This window comes from Muscardinus avellanarius, assembly GCF_963383645.1.
Source record: "Muscardinus avellanarius genome assembly, chromosome: 12".
NCBI classification, from domain to species: Eukaryota; Metazoa; Chordata; class Mammalia; order Rodentia; family Gliridae; genus Muscardinus; species Muscardinus avellanarius.
The window spans coordinates 78,363,465-78,384,734 of record NC_137798.1 but is presented as its reverse complement, the minus strand read 5'-3'; the positions used below and the strand labels follow the sequence as shown (position 1 = coordinate 78,384,734).

At 42.4% G+C, this 21,270-nt stretch overlaps 1 protein-coding gene across 5 annotated transcripts in view; it reads right to left on the bottom strand.

Moving 5' to 3' along the window:
• ZNF410 (zinc finger protein 410) overlaps positions 1-17,320 on the bottom strand; it is a gene marked incomplete at both ends in the record, with an annotated part of 37,638 nt that extends 20,318 nt beyond the window's left edge. For 3 of the 5 annotated variants that reach the window (XM_080708112.1, XM_080708114.1, XM_080708113.1), the window contains 5 exons: positions 852-1,002; positions 3,878-4,069; positions 7,335-7,553; positions 14,552-14,687; positions 17,288-17,320. In XM_080708112.1, the coding sequence (XP_080564238.1) occupies positions 852-1,002; positions 3,878-4,069; positions 7,335-7,553; positions 14,552-14,687; positions 17,288-17,320 (731 nt within the window). The remainder of the gene's footprint in view (positions 1-851; positions 1,003-3,877; positions 4,070-7,334; positions 7,554-14,551; positions 14,688-17,287) is intronic. The other 2 variants (XM_080708116.1, XM_080708115.1) reach the window with 2 other exon arrangements.
• Positions 17,321-21,270: the final 3,950 nt, after the last annotated feature.

The following is a 21,270-nucleotide window of genomic DNA, read 5'->3' as shown; positions in this document are numbered from 1 at the left end:
CTCACTAAGTTGCTGAGGCTGGCCTCGAACCTGTGATACATCTCAGCTTCCCAAGTTCTCAGTTTATAGGAGTGAACCATTAAGTCTGGCTCAAGACTCTATTTCACCATAAGAAATAAAAAAGGGCTGAGGGCGTACCCCTGAGGTAGAACACTCCTAGGTTCAATCCTCACTACAAAAAAAAAAAAAAAAAGAAAGAAAAAAGAAATGAGAAGATGCAAATCTTTCTATTAAAAACAAACAAACAAAGAACACCTTACCAAAGGTTAGCCAGAGTTCCTGCTTTCATTTGTCAATTTAGGAAGTAATTCCTTTGGAAGCATCAATGGTGTGTGTGTGTGTGTGTGTGTGTGTGTGTGTGTGTGTGTGTGCGCGCGCGCCTAGTATAGTACTAGGGATTGAAGCCAGGGGCACTGTACCTCCAAGCTACATCCTCAACCCTTTTTATTTTAAAACTAAGGTCTTACTAGGTTGCTGAGAGTCTCCCTCAATTGTTGAGGCTGGTTTCATACCTGTGATCCTTTTGTCTCTGCCTCCTGAGCACTGGAATTACAGGTGTGCACCACCATACCCAACAGCATCAATTTCTTAAGCTTCAAATATGAGACCTCAGGAGCCAGGCATGGTGGCACATGCTTTTAATCCCAGCATGTGGAAGGCTGAGACAGGAGGATCACAATTTGCGAACAGCCTCAGCTACTTAATGAGGCCCTTTGCAACTCAGTAAGACCCTGTTTCAAAATAAAGAATTAAAAAATAAAAAATAGGGTTGAGGGTGTAACTCAAGATAGAATGTCCCCGGGTTCCATCCCCAGTACTGCAAAAATTATAAGACCTCAAGATTTGCTCACCGGTGGGTTTTGAGGTGGTATTTGAAGTGAGCTGGCCACACAAATGTCCGGTCACAGCCTTCAACTGTACACTTGAGCTTCTTTTCCACTTGAGGAAGCGGTCCAGAATCTTTGGGTTGCCCATCACCAGAACCAAGGTGGACATTTTCTCCTGTAAGAGTCACATATTTATAATCCAGAAAAGAACCCTGCTCAGATATTTAGGTTCAAACAATAAAGCTCCTATATTTTAGTCCTAGCGATTATTAATCAGATATCTCTCTTGACCTTTCCCAGCTCTGTGTGTTTTCTAGCAGAAACAACAGTGCTCTACAAACCCAACCCTTTACTCCAGAGTACTACCATGTTTTGTTTCATAAGACTAGGCCTCTTTGACAAGTCTAGGAAATACCTAAAATGGTTTAATATCTATAATCTCAGAAATTTCCTATCAGTAACCTCTTTTGTATTATACAGATTGGTGGGGAAAACAGGTAGATCACTATCCAGGATGGGATGTTATAGAGAAGATTAAAGTTCTGGGTAATAATAAAAACTTGTATTTTTTTGCCAGGTATGGTGGCACATGCTTGTAATCCCAGCATTTGGGAAGCTGAGATTGGAGGATCGCGGTTCGCAGATAGCCTCAGCTATATAGTGAGGCCCTCCACAACTTAGTGAGACCCCGTTTCAAAATAAAGAATAAGCCAGGCGTGGTGATGCTCATTTGTAATCCCAGCATTGGGGAGGCTGAGACTGGAGGATTGCGGTTCGCAGGCAGCCTTAGCTACTTAGTGAGGCCCTTCACCACTCAGTGAGACCCTGTTTCAAATATAAAAAAAAGACTAGCTGGGTGTGGTGGGGCATAGAATCTTTGGGTTGCCCATAAAAAAACTTGTATTTTACAGAGAAACAGTCATTTTGGCTTAATGTAGGCTTATAGCAGATCTCTATTATAAATAAAAATTCATAGATTTCCATCTCTGAAGTCAATTTGTTTCCTATCTTTCTACAGAATAAAAAAAAAACTTCCAATTTCCTACCTCACCCCTCTTTAGTTATACAATATTTAAAATGCAAAAATTGGGCTAATTTTTAACCAAATTTAAAAAGAAGTTAGACATAATATATAGTGCCATTTTGTTCAGAAAAATAAAGGAACATGAGAAGTAAATTAAATGCCTTCATTTATTTTTAAATGAAATGGTTCATTAAAATTTTGTGTAAATTCAAGATTAGGGAGTGGAACTCCTTTTATTTCACTTTCTTCAAGACACATTTGAAGACTAGGAGTAGTGGCACATGCTTAATCCCAGTTACCTGGGAGGCTGAGGCAGAAGGATCCCAAGTTTGAGGCCAGCCTGGGCAACTTAGTGAGACCCATTCATTTGAATGATGATTTTAAAATAATCATAAGCACCGTCTGGATCATCTGCACAAACTATGTGTGTACTGACATAAGATTTCAGTGCTTAAGCTTGGTTTGTAATAATGAAAATGTTGAACCATGTAGAACTGATTTCACAAGTTAATAAAACCAGAGAGGTAGCCCTAAAGAAAAAGTAAGTGAGCAAAGGATTTACATTGGTTTGGGAGTAGTTTGAATACAGTCATGGTTCTCAAACTTTAACATGTATCAGGACCAAGTTTCTGGCGGGCATGGTGACACACTTGTAATCCCCATGCTTGGGAGGCAGAGACAGGAGGATCACACAGGTTCGAAGCCAGCCTTGCTGGCTTTAGAGACCCTGTTTCCAAATAAAAATATAAAATTGGTTTGGGAGTGTAGCCTGGAGGTAGTAGAGTTTCCGGGAACCCCAGTACCACCAAAATATAAAAAATAAAAAAATAAACAGGTTTCTGATTTGGTAGGTCTAGGATAGTGTCTGAGAGTTTGCATTTCTAAGTTGCCAAGTGATGGCAATGACTCAGGGACCCAGATAACTTCCCAAGGTTCTATCCTACCCTGTATGACTTGAAGTTTTATTTGACCCTTGGTCCCTTTTCAAGCAATATGGGGGAGGGGGGGCCAGGTGATGAAGAGAAGAAAAGAAATCCCAAGTACCGGGATTATAAGCATGTACTACCACATCCGGCTGAACTTTTTATCTTTGCCCCTTTGGGGTATCCAAACTTCTGAAACATGGATAATACTACCCACCTCCTACTCCATATGGTGCCCAGGAACCTGGCTCCCTAGATCATTCAACTTTAGTACCCCATCACCTCACATCAGAGATCCTCCAGCATCTCACCTCTATTTTCCTCTTTTCAGAGAGCCCAGGCCACAAATTCCCAAAGCTTCCATACACACTGCCCTTAGGATCTAGGGTCTCCTCAGCCCCCTAAAGCCCAGGAGCAACAGGGCTTCAACTCACACATCCTCTGGCCAGAATGCCTTCACCAAGGCTCGAGAGTAGGGCGCCAAAAGTCCTCCAAAGTTGTTCACCTCCAGAGGTGGCTGTTCAGCAAAGATAACTCCAGGAGATGGCTAATACCCTCAGTTTCTATGCAGAACTGCTTCCTGCTATGCCTGTACCTCTGTTCCAGAGTGCTCAGCTCCACAAGAGCCCTTCTAGGGGCTGTCTGCAGGTGGCCCACATGCTACAGCCCATGTGCCAACAACTCAGGGATTCTGGCCTAAGTGGGGGACTAAGGATACAGGGGCCAGCAGAGATGGCATGGAACACTGGACAAAGGAGCAAGGAAGGGGATGCTGAGCTGGAACCCCAGACCTTCCAGGATTGAGGGAAGCAGCCTAAGGGAGTAAAGCAAGTCCCAAGCTCAGAGGGGGTAGTTTAAAAACAAAAAATGGAGCTTTGTACATTAATTAAAATTGAGAATTCAGAATACTAGGTTAGTTGATTTTGTACACAAACCTGGTATAGCCAAGTTATTTTATAGCAAAGACAATTTATACATTTCTAGCTTTCTGTTCTTACCAATACAAAATACCTTGGACTATCTACAAATAAAAATATAGACTTGTCATTACCAAGATCTCTTTGCACAGAATACTGAAGAGGAAAATGCCACGGGTGTCTCACCATTGCTGCTGGTTTTCGCGTTCTTTGCCAACTGTGCACGAGTAGCAGCAATCAAACTGTCATGGGCCAATTCTTGAACCCGGAGGAACCATGGAATGCTACTGTCTGTGCTCTCACTGGAGAGAAAATCATTGCCTGAATCCTCTGCCTCGTCTTGAACAAACACTAAGTGCTCAGCTGAAGAGCCCAGACCTGGAAGAAACAGGAAGACATGTGAAGGTTAGCCAACAAAGAATCCTTTTGTTTTCCCTGGCGCAGAAACATTGTGTCCTGAATCAGCTATTCCAGATCTTTGCCTGCCACTTCAAAGTTCTATTCCAGGAGATGATTAGCCTATGGGCTTGCTCTTACCTTGCCTTCTCCTGTTTCAAAGGCAAAACTGTCCCTCCTGGCAACGAGGCTAATCCCCACCTCTGATATCCCAATCCCATTCTTGAGTCATCCCTTCCTCTATCCTTCAGTTATGTCCTTTCTCATCTCCAACATATTCTTCTCTATTGGCTACCTTTTCCTTTAAAGTTTTTCCCACCTTTTTCTTTCCTTTTTCATTCACTCATTCATTTTTTTTGGGGGGGTGCCACAGCCCGCTTTCCTTGATGTCTGCGTGTGCCCCCACGCATGACTGACGTGGTATCTCAAGGAGAAGCCCCAAGGGAGCGTTGCCTCTGGCCAAAGTACTCCATGCTCTTAGATATAAACTATTATTCTTTTGGTAAGAATTCTATAGTAATAAGCTCCAGTGATGTAAGATCAGGACTGTGGGAGAAACTGAGTCCGTGGAAAATAAATTTTCTAGTAATTTGTCTATGCCTCTAAACGCCCTCGGCTTTGCTCAAGATGTAAATCTAGTCAGAATTCAGATGCTGTGGTAGCATTCCAGCTACAGCAATTACAAGTGCAGAATTCCTATCTATCTCTGACCTTCATTCTAATCATTAACCTATAGTAAAAGCCTTAAGAGTCAAATGAAGCCATTAGCCCTAAAAACTTGCAAGGGAGGCAACGGTGCCTCTGTTTACCCCCTCTCCTTGTGATCCGGCCTAGATACAGAGAAGATAAACTTTGTGTGTGACTTGAAAGCAGCCTAGTTGATGAGCAGCCAATACTGCCCAATACAATAGAGCCGGAAGGCTAGGAAGATTCTTGACCTTTACACCCAGTATGTGCGCTGCCCGAGACAGGGAGGCGCCACATGGTTAAGAAATGAATATGTCAGAACAAAAGGACAGATATAATAAATGTGTAAATGTGAAGAAAGGAAATACGGTGAGAAGAAAGCATTTTTGTATGAAGAAGAGTTTATCATAAGATTGTCCCAAATGGGAAAGAGAGAATAAGGGTAATCAGAAAAGAAAAGGAAGTTGCAGAGGGTTTGTGATAGGAAAATGGATTATTAAAAGAGGAATAGGCTTCTAATAAGCCTATCGTTTGAGGAAAGGTGCTCAGCAGCTAGAGAAGTACATCTGACAACTAAATCTAAAAACTTCATATTACTTTTTGGTGTTTATCTGCTAAACTGTGTTGTGAGCTTGTTTAAGCTTTCAGATTTCAGATGGCGTTGCAAGACAAAACCCGGCAGACTTCCATCGCAGCCCCTTGGATCGCCATATCTCCCCATGCCAGCTATATGGACTAAGCCCTAGCAACGGAAAGTTCCAAAAAGAGTTAAAGGAGATTCCATGAGAGGCCGTATTCTCCAAGCCCTGGGCGTGCCTGTGCCTTCTGGAATTTGACCTTTGGAGGCGCCTGTCTGCAAGGGCAGGGGGCTGGATTTGGTCACAGGATTCGGAGCTAATCTTGAATGTGTGTCTTTTTATTTTGTTTACATGTCCTTCACTATTGTTTTGTGGTGATTACGCTTCTTCTTTTTTTTTTATTATTAATCTCACTTGTGAAGGATATAAATTTTCCTGGGTTCTTGTAATAAAGTGTCAATTGCACAAGAGGCATTTGTCCGTGTCAATCATTTCAGATTGCCCCCCCCCCGAAAAGGAATCTCCACTTTTAGCGCCGTGAACAGAAACTTAAAGGAGTTTATTTCATAAAAAGGGAAAAAAAAATCACTGAAGATAAGTGGCTGCAGAACTACAACCGAAACCTTTGCCCACCTTTCTGAGAAACTCGGTTCCGAATGGACTCAGTGCCCATATTCAGTGCCCATCTGAGCCAGTCTGTCACAGGGGGGGAATACTGGGGACTGAACCCGGGGCATTCTTCCTCTGAGCTAAACTACTCCAACCCGTGTGTGTGTGTGTGTGTGTGTGTGTGTGTGTGTGTGTGTGTGTGTGTGTTATTGGGGATTGAACTCAAAGGCATTCTATCTCTGAGCTATATCCCCAATCCTATTTTATTTTCAAACAGGGTCTCACCAAGTTGCAGGGGACCTCAGGAGGTTGCCGAGGCTGGCCACAAACCTATGATACTCTAGTCTCAATCTCTCAAGTTTGTCCTACTGTGCTGAGCTCCTCCAGGTTCTCTCTAAGTCGCAGAGGGCTCAGATAAGTTGCTCAGGATGGCCACAAACCTGCAATCCTCCTCTCTCAGCCTCCCAGGTACTAGGATTACAGATATACACCACCATTCCTGGCTTCCCATCTTTACCTTTAAAGTAGAAAACCTCGATGCTTTTCTAGGTACAATTACCATTGTAATTGTTCCTTCAAAGTCGTTTCTTGAACAAGTACACCTTCTAACATGTACATCCGCTTTCTCAACTTCCACTCTCTATTTCTTTACCCTGGTTGCTATACCTCTACTACACCCAATAACAACTAGTCTTGCTAAAGTGACCACACACGCTTTACCTCATTAGCTCATCTTGTAGTATTTGGAATGACTTAGTATTTTTCTTCCTTAAAACTTTTTCCTTACTTGTATCTCTACCCACATTTCTCTCAAAGCTCTCTTCATTCCCTTCCAACTGCCCCTTCTTGTTCTTTTGCTATTCTCTTTAATGTGCACAGTTTTTTCTTTTTCTTTTGGGGTTCCAGACTTGCTTTACTTTTTGTTTATGCTTCAACTTCTTTTAAAGAATTTGTGCTTATTGTTTTATACATTTTTGAATGCTATAAGCATCTAAACTACTTGTTTCACACCAGACCTTTCTAGAAGTTTGTATTTTGTTTCTGAATCTGAAAGACACTTCTTCCTAAGTGTTCCTCTGCAATATCAACATCAACAGACAAAACATGGAACTAATCATCCTGCCCCAAGCCTTGTTCTTCCTAGGCTCTCTACCTTGGTAAATGGCACTACCTAATTTCCCCCAAAATATATGTTAGATTCATCCTAGAGCCCTCCCTTTTCTTCAATACGTTAAATTTGTTACCAATTATATCAATACTCCAAAGTAATCAATAATAGTACTTCTAGTTAAATATACCCCAGCCCCAGTTTTTTTTCCTTAAGCATGAGCAAAGTTAAAAAAAAAAAAAACACAAAAAAAAAAAAAGAGTACCTGCTCTTGTTAGATTAAGAAGAATAAAAGAAGTACTATCACTTGGCTGTAGATCTTGTAGCAAATTAGGGGATTCTGGAGTAGACAAAAATTCCGGGGACTTCTGTACAGTCTGAGCCCTTGTCTCTTCTCCGTCTGGGCCCACGTTCACCTGAAGGCTTCTCAATACAGCTGAGGAAGGAACCTCCTTGGAGGAGTTAGTATGATTTGGAGTATCATCTGGTAAAGGGAAAATACCATAGCTTTATGTATTATCTACCTCTAAAGAGCTCACCACTTTGAGACATAGCATACCAATGTAACATCCCTCAGAATCTAGCAACCTTATAGGAACAGAGAGCATCCCCCTTTTATTTTATGAACCCAGGGTCATCCTACCTCTGAGCTACACCCCAGACCTATTTTTTATTTTTTCTATTTGAAACAGGGTCTCACTAAGTTGCAGAGAGCCTCACTAAGTAGCTGAGGCTGGCTGCAAACCCAGATCCTCCTATCTCAGCCTTCCAAGTACTGGAATTACAAGCCTGCGCCACTATACCCCGCTCTCGCTGCTTTTGGAGGGGGGGGTGCTGGAGATGGAACCCAAGGGCATTGTACATCCAAGCTATGCCCCAGCCTTATTTTTTTAGTCTTTTTATTTTTGAAACAGGGTCTCACTGAGTATGTAAAGGGCCTTACTAAGTAGCTTAGGCTGTGCTTGAACCATGATCCTCTGGTCTCAGCCTCAGTTTCAGCCTCCCAAATGCTGGGATTACAAGAATACGCCACCATGCCCAGCTCTGCTCTCACTTTTTTTTTTTGCGGTACTGAGGATGAAACCTAGGGACATTCTACTTCCAAGCTACACCCTCAGCCCAATTTTTTATTCTTTATTTTGAAACAGGGTCTCACTGAGTTGCAAAGAGCCTAAGTAGTTGAGACTGTCCTCGAACCATGATCCTCCTGTCTTAGCCTCCCAAATGCTGTGATTACAAACTTGCGCTGCCACGCCCGGCTTGCTCTCACATTTTTAAATATAAAATCTGCCTCAATAAAGAACAGAGATGAGTTTAAAGTTCTAAAAGTAAACTGGGCATGGTGGCGCACACTTGTAATGCCAGCACTTGGGATGCTGAGACAGGAGGATCGCTCAAGTTTGAAGCCAGCCTCAACTACTTAGTGAGGCTTTCAGCAAATTAGTGAGACCTTGTTTCCAAATAAAATATAAAATAGGTCTGGGAGTGTGGCCCAGGAATAGAAAGGCCCTGGGGTTCCATCCTCGGTACCACAAAAAAAAAAAAAAAAAAAAAGTAAAGTTTTAAAATAGGGGGTGTAGCTTGGAGGCCAAATGCCCCCGGGTCCCACTCCCAGATCCACATAAATTAATTAATTAATTAATTAATTAATTAATTAATAAAAGTAGTTAGCCAGGCTGGGCATAGTGACACATTCTTGTAATCCCAGTGACCAAGAAGCTGAGGCAGGAGGACTGCAAGTTTGAGGCCAGCATGAAGCAATTTAGCAAGACCCTAACTCAAAAAATAATAATAATAAAAAGGGCTGGGGATGGAGGTCAGTGGTAGAACCTCCCGGGTTTCAATCCTGAGGAAAAACTAAACAAACAAGGTAATTAGCCAAAATGTGAAGACCAGATTTCTCTCACATTTTACATAGCTAACAACCAACTATCCTCATTTGGGAAATACAAACCGTAGCCCTTTTTGAAGCCAGAAATCCATACTTTTTTCTTAAAAAGTATACCTATATCTTGAATATTAGCTCAAGAATATGCCTGTAACCTCAATACTTAGGAGGCTGAGGCAGGGGGATTGAAGGTTTGAGGCCAGCTTCAGCAACTTTAGCAAGGCCATCAGCAACTTAGTGAGACCCTGACTCAAAATAAAAAATAAAAAGGGATAGGTTAAGCCGGGCGTGGTGACGCATGCTTGTGATCCCAGCATTCAGGAGGCTGAGACTGGAGGATCATGGCTCACAGAAAGCCTCAGCTACTTAGTGAGGCCCTCCACAACCTAGTGAGACCGTTTCAAAATAAAGAATAAAAAATAGGGCAGGGGATATAGCTCGGAGGTCAAATGCCTCTGGGTTCCATCCCCAGACCCACCAAAAAAAAAAAAAAAAAAAGGAATAGGTTATATCTCAGAGGCAGAACATCTCTGGGCTCAATCCCCCAGTACCACACATCCTACATAAATAACATTTACATTACCATCGTAATAAATAATTAAAAGAGGAAAAAACAGCCTGGGAAACTGATTTTTTTTTTTACTCTTTATTTTGAAACAGGGTCCCACTAAGTTGCAGATGGCCTCACTAAGTAGCTGAGGCTAGATTCAAACCTGGGATCCTCCTTTCTCAGCCTCCCAAGTACTAGAACTACAAGCGCGTGCTGCCATGCCTGGCTACCTTTTTATTTTTTGTTTTGAAACAAGGTCTCACTAGGTTGGCGAAAGTCTCATTACATTGCTAAGACTGTTCATGAACCTGCAATTCTCCTTCCAAGTACTGAGATTACAGGTATGCACCAACATGCCTGGCTTATATGTCTGATATATTATATATATATATATATATATATATATATATATATATATATATATATATATATATATTATATATTTGCTACTGGAGATAGAATCCAGCTGTATTCTACCTCTGAGCTATATTCCCAGTCCTATTTTTTTTTTTAATATTCTTTTATTTTGAAACAGAGTCTCAGTTGCAGAGGGCCTCATTAACTAGCTGCTAAGGCTGGCCTAAAACCATGATCCTCTGGTCTCAGGCTCCCAAATGCTGGGATTACAAGTGTGTGCCACCACACCTGGCTGTCTAAAATATTTTATAATTTACTTATTTATTTTTGGTGCTGGGGGTGGAACTCAGGACATTCTACCTTCAAGCTACACCCCCAGCCCACTTTACTTTTTGTTTTGAAACAGGGTCTCATTAACTAGCAGAGGGCCTCAAAAAGTTTCTGAGGCTGGCCACAAACCCGCAATCTTCTTTAGCCTCCCAAGTACTAGGATTACAGACATGTGCCATCACACTTGGCTTAAAAAAAAAATTATATGTGTGTGTGTGTGTGTGTGTGTGTGTGTGTGCGCACACACACACACACACACACACACACATACATATATATACATACTGGGGATGGAACCCAGGGGCTTTCTACTTCCGGGCTACACTCCTAGAGCTATTTTATATTTTATTTGGAAACAGGGTCTCACTAAGTTCCTGAAAGCCTAAGTAGATCCGGCTGGCTTTGAACCCGCGCGATCCTCCTGTCTCAGCCTCCCAAGTAATGGGATTACAAGCACGCATCACCACACCCGGCTAAAATATTTTAAGAAAAAAATTTTTTTTTTGGTGGTACTGGGGTTCCTGGAAGCCCTTCTACCTCCGGTATACACTCCCAGACCTATTTATTTTTAATTTTTTTTTATTTGGAAATAGGGTCTCTTAAACCAGCGCAGCTGGCTTCGAACCTGCAAGATCCTCCTGCCTCCACCTCCCAAGTGCGGGGATTATAAGCGTGTGCCACCACACACAGCTCTGGCTAAAATATTTTATTTTATTTTTTTTATTTTTTATTTTTTTGGTGGTATTGGGGTTCCTGGAAACCCTTCTACTTCCAGGCTACACTCCCAGACCTATTTTTATATTTTTTATTTGGAAATAGGATCTCTTAAGCCAGCGCGGCTGGCTTTGAACCTGCGCGATCCTCCTGTCTCTGCCTCCCAAGCACAGGGATTACAAGCGTGCACCACCACGCCCGGCTAAAATATTTTAAATAAAAATTAAAACTAAGCCAGGCATGGTGGCACATGCACATAATCCCAGCATTTGAGAGGCTGAAACAGGAAGATCGCGGTTTGCAGACAGCCTCAGCTACTTAGTGATGCCCTTTGCAACTCAGGAGACCCTGTTTCAAAATGAAGAATAAAAAATTGGGCTGGGGATATAGCTCAGGGGTAGAATAACCCTGGGTTCCACCACCAGTACCACAAAACCAACCAACCAACCAACCAAAAGAAGGCAGGAGCTAAGGATACAGCTTGGTGGTAGGGGCCTTGCTTAGTATGTGAGAGACCCTGGGTTGGATCTCTGGCACAAGTAAACAGGAAAGGAAAGGAGGGGAAGGGAGGGAAGAGAGTGGAGGAGAGAAGAAAGGGGAAGGAAAGAGAGGAAGATATGTAAAAATGTAGGTGGTTTCTTTTCCCCCTGGTGGTGATACTGGGGACTGAATCCAGGTCCATTCTATGTCTGAGCTACAACCCAAGGCCTTTTTACTTTGAAACGAGGTCACTAAATAACTGTGCACTCGCCTCCAATCTTCAGTCTTCCTGTTTCACCTTCCCAATACAGGTATTAGAGGCACAGCACTGAGCCAGGCAGACAGACACTTTAAAAATACCTACTCATCTGCTGATGGACATTTAGACTGTTCCATATCTTGGCTATTGTGAATAAGGGTGCAGTGCGCCCTTAATTAACATTAATATGTTGAGAGTGCAGATAGCTCAACATATTGATTTCATTTCTGTAGGCTGTATATAAACAAGTAAGACTGCTGATTCATATCAGAGTTCTATTTTCAGATTTTTTCTGATATATACAAGTGACTGATTTATATCAGAGTTCTATTTTCAGATCTTTTAGAAATCTTAGTCCCATTTTTCATAACTGTACTACTTCCCATTCGTTCTAACAGCTCACAAGTGTTCATTTTTTCCATATCTTTGCCAACACTTGTTATCTTTCATTTTTTTTTGACAATGGCCATTCTAACAGAATGTTTTTGTCCCTATTTTCATTTCATTTATTGTTAAATTATTTATCCAATAATTTAAAATTGGGAAAGAAAATGGAGGGGGAAAAGCCTAACAAAGATAATTTATTAGCACCTGGAAAATTCACAGGATGAAAATCCACAAGGGATTGTGAACATATCCGTAGAAACACAGGAGTAGAGATGAAAGATGTGGAAGAGCTAAGGTGTAGTTAGAGAAACTTTTTATTGCTGACTGATTAAACATCTCTCTTCTTGAATCTTTGTTTTTTTTTTTTTTTTTTTTGGGGGGGGGGCGCTACTAGGAATTGAAACCAAAGACACTCTACCACCTCTGAGCTATAACCTCAGACCACTTTTTAGGTATTTTTTTATTTTAAAAAGGGTCTTGCTAGGCCGGACGTGGTGGCACATGCTTGTAATCCCAGCATTTGGGAGGCTGAAACAGGACTGCGGTTCACGGCCCGCCTCAGCTACTTAGTGAGGCCCCTTGTAACTCAGTGAGACCCGGTTACAAATTAAAGAATTAAAAAAAGGGCTGGGGGTGTAGCTCGGAGGTAGAATACCCCTGGGTTCCATCCTCAGTACCGCTAAATAAATAAATAAATAAATAAGGTCTTGCTAAGTTGTTGAGTCTGGCCTCAAGCCTGTAATCCTCCTGTCTCTACCTCCCAAGTACTAGGATTATATAAGCATGAGCCACCACACCTGGATTGAATCTTGAGTGCCCACCACTGCTCTACATTCCTAGGCCTTTCCATTTTGTGAGATTGGTCTTGCTACTATTGCACTGGGCTTAACAAGAGGTTTCAAAGTCACTTCAAAAATCAAACAACAGCTGGTAAATAACACAAACCTGTAATCTCAGCTACTCAGGAGGCTCAAGCAGGATTCCAAGTTTGAGGCCAGCCTGAGCAATTTAGCAAGATTCTGTCTCAAAATAAAATAAAAAGGGTTATACCTCAGGGTATGAGGTCCTGGGTTCAATCTCCAGTGCCACGGAAAGAAATTAAGTAAGTAGGTAGGTAAGTAAGAGATAAAAGAAACAGTGAGAGAGAGAGAGAAGAAAAATCAAAGAACACTGCTAGATGATAGCAACCAGAAGACTTATAAACAGGTAAGTTGTCACCAAAAGGTTCATGTAGACCTCCCCCCATTATACATTAGTATTTTTAAACAAAGGTCAAAATATAAAGAATTCACTAGGTCTAAAAATAATGTTCTCTTTGCTATCAGTCAATTGAGAGTCTTCCCATTCAAAGCTGATCTCCCTACCTGTGCTCAGAATTCTGCTTTCTGCTGCCTCTCCCGGAGCCTTTTTTTTTTTTTTTTTTTTTTTTTTTTGCCGGTCTGGGGATGGAACCCAGGGACATTCGACCTCCAGGCTACAGCCCCTGCCCAATTTTTTCTTCTTTATTTTAAAACCGGGTCTCACTAAGTTGCAAACAAAGGGCCTCACTAAGTAGCTGAGGCTATCCGCAAACCACGATCCTCTGGTCTCAGCCTCCCAAAGGCTGGGATTACAAGCATGCGCCACCACGCCCGGCTTCCCAGAGCCTTCTTACCAGTTTGCCACTACGTCTTTCTGTCTTCAATTTCTCTAACTGGCTCTTTCCTTTTAGCACACTAAACCCTCCTCAAATATCTCAGATCTAAAAAAAAAATCTCCCTCTACTGTACCATTTTCCTTCTCATAGCAAAAGAACCTTTATAAAATACCATACTTTATTCTGCTGAACTTGCAACTTGGCTCTCTACCCCTTCACGACGGTGGACTGCCAAGGTCAGCAAGGGCCTCCTCTTAGTCCCTGTCTCAGTGGGCCTCTTGCGAGGAATTCACAGACTCACCTCCCTTGGGTTCCATGCCTCTACTCTATGCTGATATTCATCCCACTCCCCTACTCTACTCTATCCTTCTTTCTTCCTTTTCAGGCTTTCCTATCATACCTGCCACTTTCTTTTCTTCTTCTTCTTTTTTTTTTTTTTTGTGGTACTAGGAATTGAACCCAGGGCATTCTACTTCTGGGGTACAACCCCAGATCAATTTTATTTCTTACTTGGAAACAGGGTCTTGATAGGTGGGTGAGTATCTCACTACTTGCTGAGGCTGTCCTTGAACCTTCGATCCTCCTGTCTCCTAAGTACTAGGATTATAAATGTGTACCACCATGCCCAGCTTATCTCCTACTTTCAAAAGGGAGTTCCACAGAGTTCTCTTGGTCTTTTTTCTCACTTTCACACTGTGTGGGTGATCATATCCATTCTTATGGCTTAAAACAATACATTTATCACTTTCATGGTTACTTCTATCCATGACAAATTTTAGTTTCCACCAGATGGTTGTGAAATCAGTTATCCATTACATTAGTACCATAGATTAGGCTAGGCTCTTAAGATTTATCCTGTGTCTACTGAGTCTTATTTTTACCTGGTAACATTAACCGACTGCATTCTGAGGCCTCAGTCACCGGAAGGAGTGACAAGCAAGTAATGTCTTTAGCTTCTGATTCTACTAGTCCCTGTCCCAATGGGATGGCGGTATTCTGAACAAATTGTACCAGGAGCTGAGGGGGGAAAAAAAAGACAACACTGAAAAATAAAGGTTGTTAGGAATAGATCTAAACCTCTGAATTTACAAAAATGTGATGATGTAATTTTACTGTTCAATAGTTTCAGCCATATTCAAAGAAAAGTTAGATTAAGTATAAATATTTAATGCAATTTTACCAAGTTTTTCTATAGAGAAAGGTTTATTTATATAATTAACCTTTGTCACTTTCCAACAAATTAAAAGGATAAGGGAGGCTGAGGCAGGAGGATTGGAAGTTCAAGACCAGCCCTAGCAAATTAGCAAGATTCTCATCAACCTAGTGAGATCCTGTTTGAAAACAAAAAATAAAGAGGGCTGGGTTGTAGCTCAGAAGCAGAATGTACTTGAGTTCAGTCCCTAGTACCATGGTGGCTAATTTAAAAAGTCAACTGCACTGTACTGATTTTATCTTACAAAGCACTTTTCCACATACTGTTATGTAATCCTTGCATTAAGTTAGTTAAGATTCAATGTATAGCTGGACATGGTGGCAAATGCTTATAATCCCAGTACTTGGGAGGCTGAGACAAGACGATCTCAGATTCAAAGTCAGCCTCAACAACTTAGGCTCTAAGCAATGTAGAGAGACCCTATTTCCAAATAAAACAATAAGAAGCCAGGCATAGTGGTGCATGCTTATAATCCCAATACTTGGAAGGTTGAGACAGAGAGGATCACAGGTTCATGGCCAGCCTCAGCTATTTAGTGAGGCCTTCCACAACTTAGTGAGATACTGTTTCACAATAAAACAATAAAAAAATAGGGCTGGGGGTGCAGCTCAAAGGAAGAATGCCACGGGGTTCAATCCTCAGTACAAAAAAAAAAAAAAAGAAAAAAAAAGAAATAGGTTGGGAGGGGTATAACCTGGAGGTAGAAGGCCCCCAGGTTCCATATACAGTACCACACACAAAAAATTCAATGTATATTTTACAAATAAGAAAATAAATTGAAGACATTAAGTGATTTGTTTGCAATTGCATGATTAAACACCAACAGTACCAATCTTCAAAAATTAAGTAATCTGATCCCAAATTCAATGACGTTTTCACTGAATTTAAATAAATGCAAAATTAAAACATTTAATTTCTAAAATTTAATTTAAAAATTAAAGTAAATGCAATAGTACACTCCTGTAATCCCACCTGCTCAAGAAGCTTAAGCAAAAAATTTCCAAGTTTGGGGCCAGCCTGGGAAACTCTGCAAGACCCTGTCTCAAAATAAAATAAGAAGTATGCATACTTGTAATCCTAGTACTTGGGGAGACTGAGACAGGAGAATCCCCGGTTCACAGCCAGTTTCAGCTACTTAGTGAGACCCTCTGCAACTTTGTGAGACCTTGTTTCAAAATAAAGAATAAAAATAGGGCTGGGGGTATGGCTCGGAATGCCCTTGGGTTCCATTCTCAGTATCACTAAATAAATAAATAAATAAATAAATAAATAAATAGGGCCTGGAAATGTAGCTCAGTGGTAGGCTGCTTGTTTAGCATGTGTGAGGCTCTTGGTTCATTCTTCTATGTCAAAAAAAGAAAAAAACATTTTAATCCTTTAATCATGTATAATTTACAGCATTTATATGTAAAATAGATATTTACATGTGTATACACACATCACGTTATCTATCACACACTAATAATATATATATGTATATATACGTATGTATATAGCTAGGTATGATGGTGCATGTATCTGTAATCCTAGTACTTGGAAGGCTAAGGCAGGATGGGAGCTTCAAGACCAGCCTCAGCAATTTATCAAAATCTTCAGCATCTTGGTGAGACCCTGTTTCAAAATAACACAACGTGGACATTGTGGTTCACAGTTTGTAATCCCAGTACTTGGGAGGCTGAGACAGGAGGATTTCAGGTTCAAAACCAGCCTTCACACCTGAGTGAGGCTCTCAGCAACCCAGTGAGATCCTGTTTTCAAATAAGAAATAAAATATCATCCAGCTGGGTCGGGCGTGGTGGCGCACGCTTGTAATCCCTGTGCTTGGGAGGCGGAGACAGGAGGATCGTGCAGGTTTGAAGCCAGCCTTGCTGGCTTAAGAGACCCTGTTTCCAAATAAAAGTATAATTTGTCTGGGAGTGTAGCCCGGAGGTAGAAGGGTTTTCAGGAACCCTAGTACCACCAAAATACATATATACCAGGCTGGGAGTGTACCTTGAGGCAGAATTCCTCTGGGTTCAATCACCAGTATAAAATAAAATAAAATAAAATAAAGGGGCTAGGGTGTAGCTAAGAGGTAGAATGCCTTGGGTTCAATCCCCAGTACCAAAAACAATTAAACACATACACATTCAAAACATATTATCATTATATAAATACCTAAATGTAAAATTTTATACTTCTTTAAATAACAAAAACAAAACCACTAAATATAAAAATAGGATTCATATGTCTTTGGAAAAATAGTTAATAGAAAAATAATAAATTAATAGTTACAATCAAAACTATTTGGCTCACAAAGCCTAAATATTTACTATCAGATCATTATAGAAAAAGCTTCGTGATCCCTGAACTAAGGATAAACTCTGAAATACCCAAGAAAAGGAAACAAGCTGACCGGACTCACCTCTGGTTTGGATTCTAACTCATCTGATAACATTGATTCAGCTTCCAAAATCCTACAGCTGTTGGGGGGCAGGTTCAAATTTCATTCAGAGTCAATGATACCTTCCTGGTATATTCATATTCCTCTAGGAAACACTATGTTCTTCTCATAAAGTGTGAACTGCGTGGTAATCAATTTAACCTAAAATAGGAGCAAAAGAGACACAGCATTAAGAGCAGTGGGAAATATAACTAAATAAAAGGCGTTTTTAAAATATGTCCTAAAAATCTGAAGAAACAAGAATTCAGTTTTAAAATAGAAATGGCCCGATAGGTATCAAACTTATGATAATGGTATGCTTTGATGAAGAATTTCTACTTCTCAAATCCATTCTAAATCAGAAGTGGTGGCACACTCCTGTAATCCCAGTATCTGGGAGGCTGAGACAGAAGGACAGAAAGGTTTAAGGACAGCCTCAGCAAGTAAAGAGGCTCTCATCAGCCTACCAAGACCCTGTTTCCAAACAAGAAATAAAACTGGGCTGGGGTGTAGCTCGAAGGCAGAATGCCTCTCAGTTCAATCCCCAGTAACACTAACACACACACACACACACACACACACACACACACACACACACGCAGTCTGTAGTATATTCACAGCTATGCAACATAACCACAGTCAATCTTTGAAACCCTAAAGTTACTTCCAACTTCTCAAGTTGTCTTAACTGCAAGTTTAAAGGGCTTCCATAAGCCGGGCGTGGTGGCGCACACTTGTAATCCCCGCGCTTGGGAGGCTAAGACAGGAGGATCACAGGGGTTCAAAGCCAGCCTCAGCTACTTAGTGAGGCTCTCAGCAACTGAGTGAGGCTCTCAGCAACTTAGTGAGACCCTGTTTCCAAATAAAATAGAAAAAAAGTCTGGGAGTATAGCCCGGAGGTAGAAAGCCTCTGGGTTCCACCCCCAGTACCACCAAAAATAAAAATAAAGGGCTTCCATACAAACATCCCTACAAGCACATAGTAGAAACTAAGTATTTGTATAGTGAATGAATGATATAGAAGCTGGTACTCAAATTTTTTGTCTCTGGTCTGACCTCTCTCCTGAACTTGAGATTTTCATTTCTAACTGCATGCTGGGTATCTCCACATAAGTCCACCAGTACCTAAAACCTAACAATTTACAAAATCCAGTTTATCATCTCATCCACCAAACCTGTTCTTCTTGTTATTATCCATTTCAATTATTATTACCCAATCTTCTTCCCATTCAGCTGCAAATTCTAGGTCTTTAGCAATCTCTCTCATTATTATTTATTTACTTACTTATGGTGCTGGGTATTAAACCAAGGGGCATTCTACATCTGAGCTACATCCCCAGCCCTATTTTATTTTTATTTCAGTCTCCCAAGTACTGGGATTACAGGAGTGTGCTGCCATGCCCAGCTCACTCTCCTATTTAAATAATCCCAAGAACCCTGGTGCACGCCTGTAATCCCCGCGCTTGGGAGGCAGAGACAGGAGGATTGCGCAGGTTCAAAGCCAGCCTCAACTACTTAGTGAGGCTCTCAGCAACTTAGTGAGACCCTGTTTCCAAAACAAAGTATAAAATAGGGCTGGGAGTATAGCCCAGAGGTAGAAAAGCCCCTGGGTTCCACCCCCAGTACCACCAAAAAAATAAAAATAAAGAAATAATCCCAAGAATTGAGCCCCTCAGATTTATTTCTACTATAATGTCTTGCTTAGGTCTCTCAATATTTTTCAACTATGCTATTAAAACAGGATTCTAACTGGTCACCTGGCCTTTAAAATTCCCCTTTCCAACCCATCTTTTATTCGGCCACAAAAGCTATCTTTTCACAACACAAGAAATGCTATGTCACTCCCCCTACTCAAAGTCCAATGCACCAAAATAACGGTCAAATCCCTAAGGGTAAACCTCTTCATTTACAGAAATTCCTCCCAGTCGAATCTAAAGATTAACTAATTTACCAAAAATGTAACATCTACATGAATGCAGAACTTTAAAGAGAACCCAAAACTCGCCTTAGTTTAGTTGTCCTAAAAGTGTAATTTCTCACTGCCTAATCACAAAAAAACCTGACTTCATTACAAAATGTTTCTTTTCTTCTCTTGGCAAAATTGCCCCTTGTGCCAAAGTGAGATGTAAATAGGAATTCTTAGCCCCAACTTAGTAATATTTAACTTCCAAAGAGTGTCTCAAAGCATTTGAGCCTCGTGAGCAAACGGGATAAACTTTTAACAAACTGATTGAATTCTATTCTCTCGAGAAACTTCGGCGATTAAGTCCAAGTCGCAAAATGCACGGAGTCGGTCCGTAAACACGAAGCCCACCCGGCTGCCCGCCGCGGGGCCGGGTCCGGGCGGGGTCCGGCTCGGGGGGGCGGGCGCGGGCGGCGCTCCGCGGCGGCCCTTCCCCCACACAAAGGCCTGGGCGCGGGGGGGGGGGGGCCGGGAGGCCCGGGGGCGGCGAGCCCGAGCCCCCGCCCCGGGGACGCGCGGCCCCGGCTCCCGCGGTCGGGCTGGCCTCCGCGCCCCACCCCGAGCCCGGGCCAAGGCGTCGCCCGGGACCCCGCGCGGGGAGGGCAGGGCCGCGGCCGCGGGGCTCCAGGCCGGCCGCCGGCGCGGGGCGCAGGGGCGGCTTCCCCGTCCCCCCGGGGCGAGCTCGGGCCGGGCGCCCCGCCCCGCCGCCGCCAGCCCGCAGCCCGCAGCCCGCCCGCCGCTCACCTCGCCCCGGGCCGCCGGCCGGCCGTCAGGCAGTCCCGATTCCGTCCACACCCGGCGTCTTCCGGCTCCCGCCGGAAGCAGCTCGAGCGCGGGGCAGGAAGCCGGCCGCCCCCCGCGCGCCGCCCGGCCCCCTCGCCGGAGCCAGGGCCCGGCCCTGCCTGCCCGCCCACGGGAGGAGACGGACCCTGCCTGCACAGCAACGCCCTCGGTGAGGAGGCCTCCAGTCCTCGCCGCCCGCGAAGGGCACTTGCAAGATCAGGTTCTGCACTGCACCCAAAGCTCTGCAAGAACTTTGGACTAGGAATTCCTTGGCGCCTGGGTCCCAACTATTAGCATGTGAAGAGCTCTTGGGTGTCCTGACTGGGTGCCACAGCATTTGAGTTGCAGACTGGATGCCACCGCTTGTTAGAGCTTTTTTACTTTGTCTGACTTCTTGAAATTACTTTTTGAATATTTAGTGTGACTTCTTGAAATTACTAATTCTTTGAATACTTACTGAGAATAAAAGACTCAACTAAGGCAGTGACAGTGGGAGTTAGAGGAGTTCTGTAAAAAAATGTCTTGTCAAGGTTAAAGGTAAGCCAGGTCTACATTGGGCGAGCAAGGACTAGTTGGGGTATATATCTCTAGAAAAGATAGTATCTCTAGAAAAGCACAGTTTCAGCCGGCGTGGTGGCGCACGATTGTAATCCCAGCATTCTGGAGGCTGGGACAGGGGGTCTCGGTTTGCCGACAGCCTCAGCTACTTAGTGAGGCCCTTTGCAACTCAGTGAGACCCTGTTTCAAAATAAAAGAATAAAAAATAGGGCTGGAGGTGGAGCTCAGAGGTAGAATGCCCCTGGGTTCCAGTCTCAGTACTACAAAAAGAAGGAAAGAAGGAAGGAAGGAAGGGCAGAGTTTGAGATGCCAACAGGATTTTGGAGGTAAAAGTCCAGAGCTCAAGTAAGCAATCAGAAACAGATAAGTAGATGTGGGAGCTGTCAACATATATAGAAGATAAAGTACTCTCAGGAAAGAGAAGAGTCCAGGAAAAATATAGAGAAAAGGCCAATGACGTAAGCTACTAACATAATTTGAATCTACTTATTACAAACATTGTATTACTAAAGAACAACCACACTCAAAGACACCTTTGATTTTACTTTTCCAAAGGGTTAATTACAATGAATAAAACACAATTATTTAAAGGTAAATCAGTAGGTCTTAAACATTTATTCTTACAATTGGTTAATTTGCCCACCTGGTCCTGTCGTTTTCT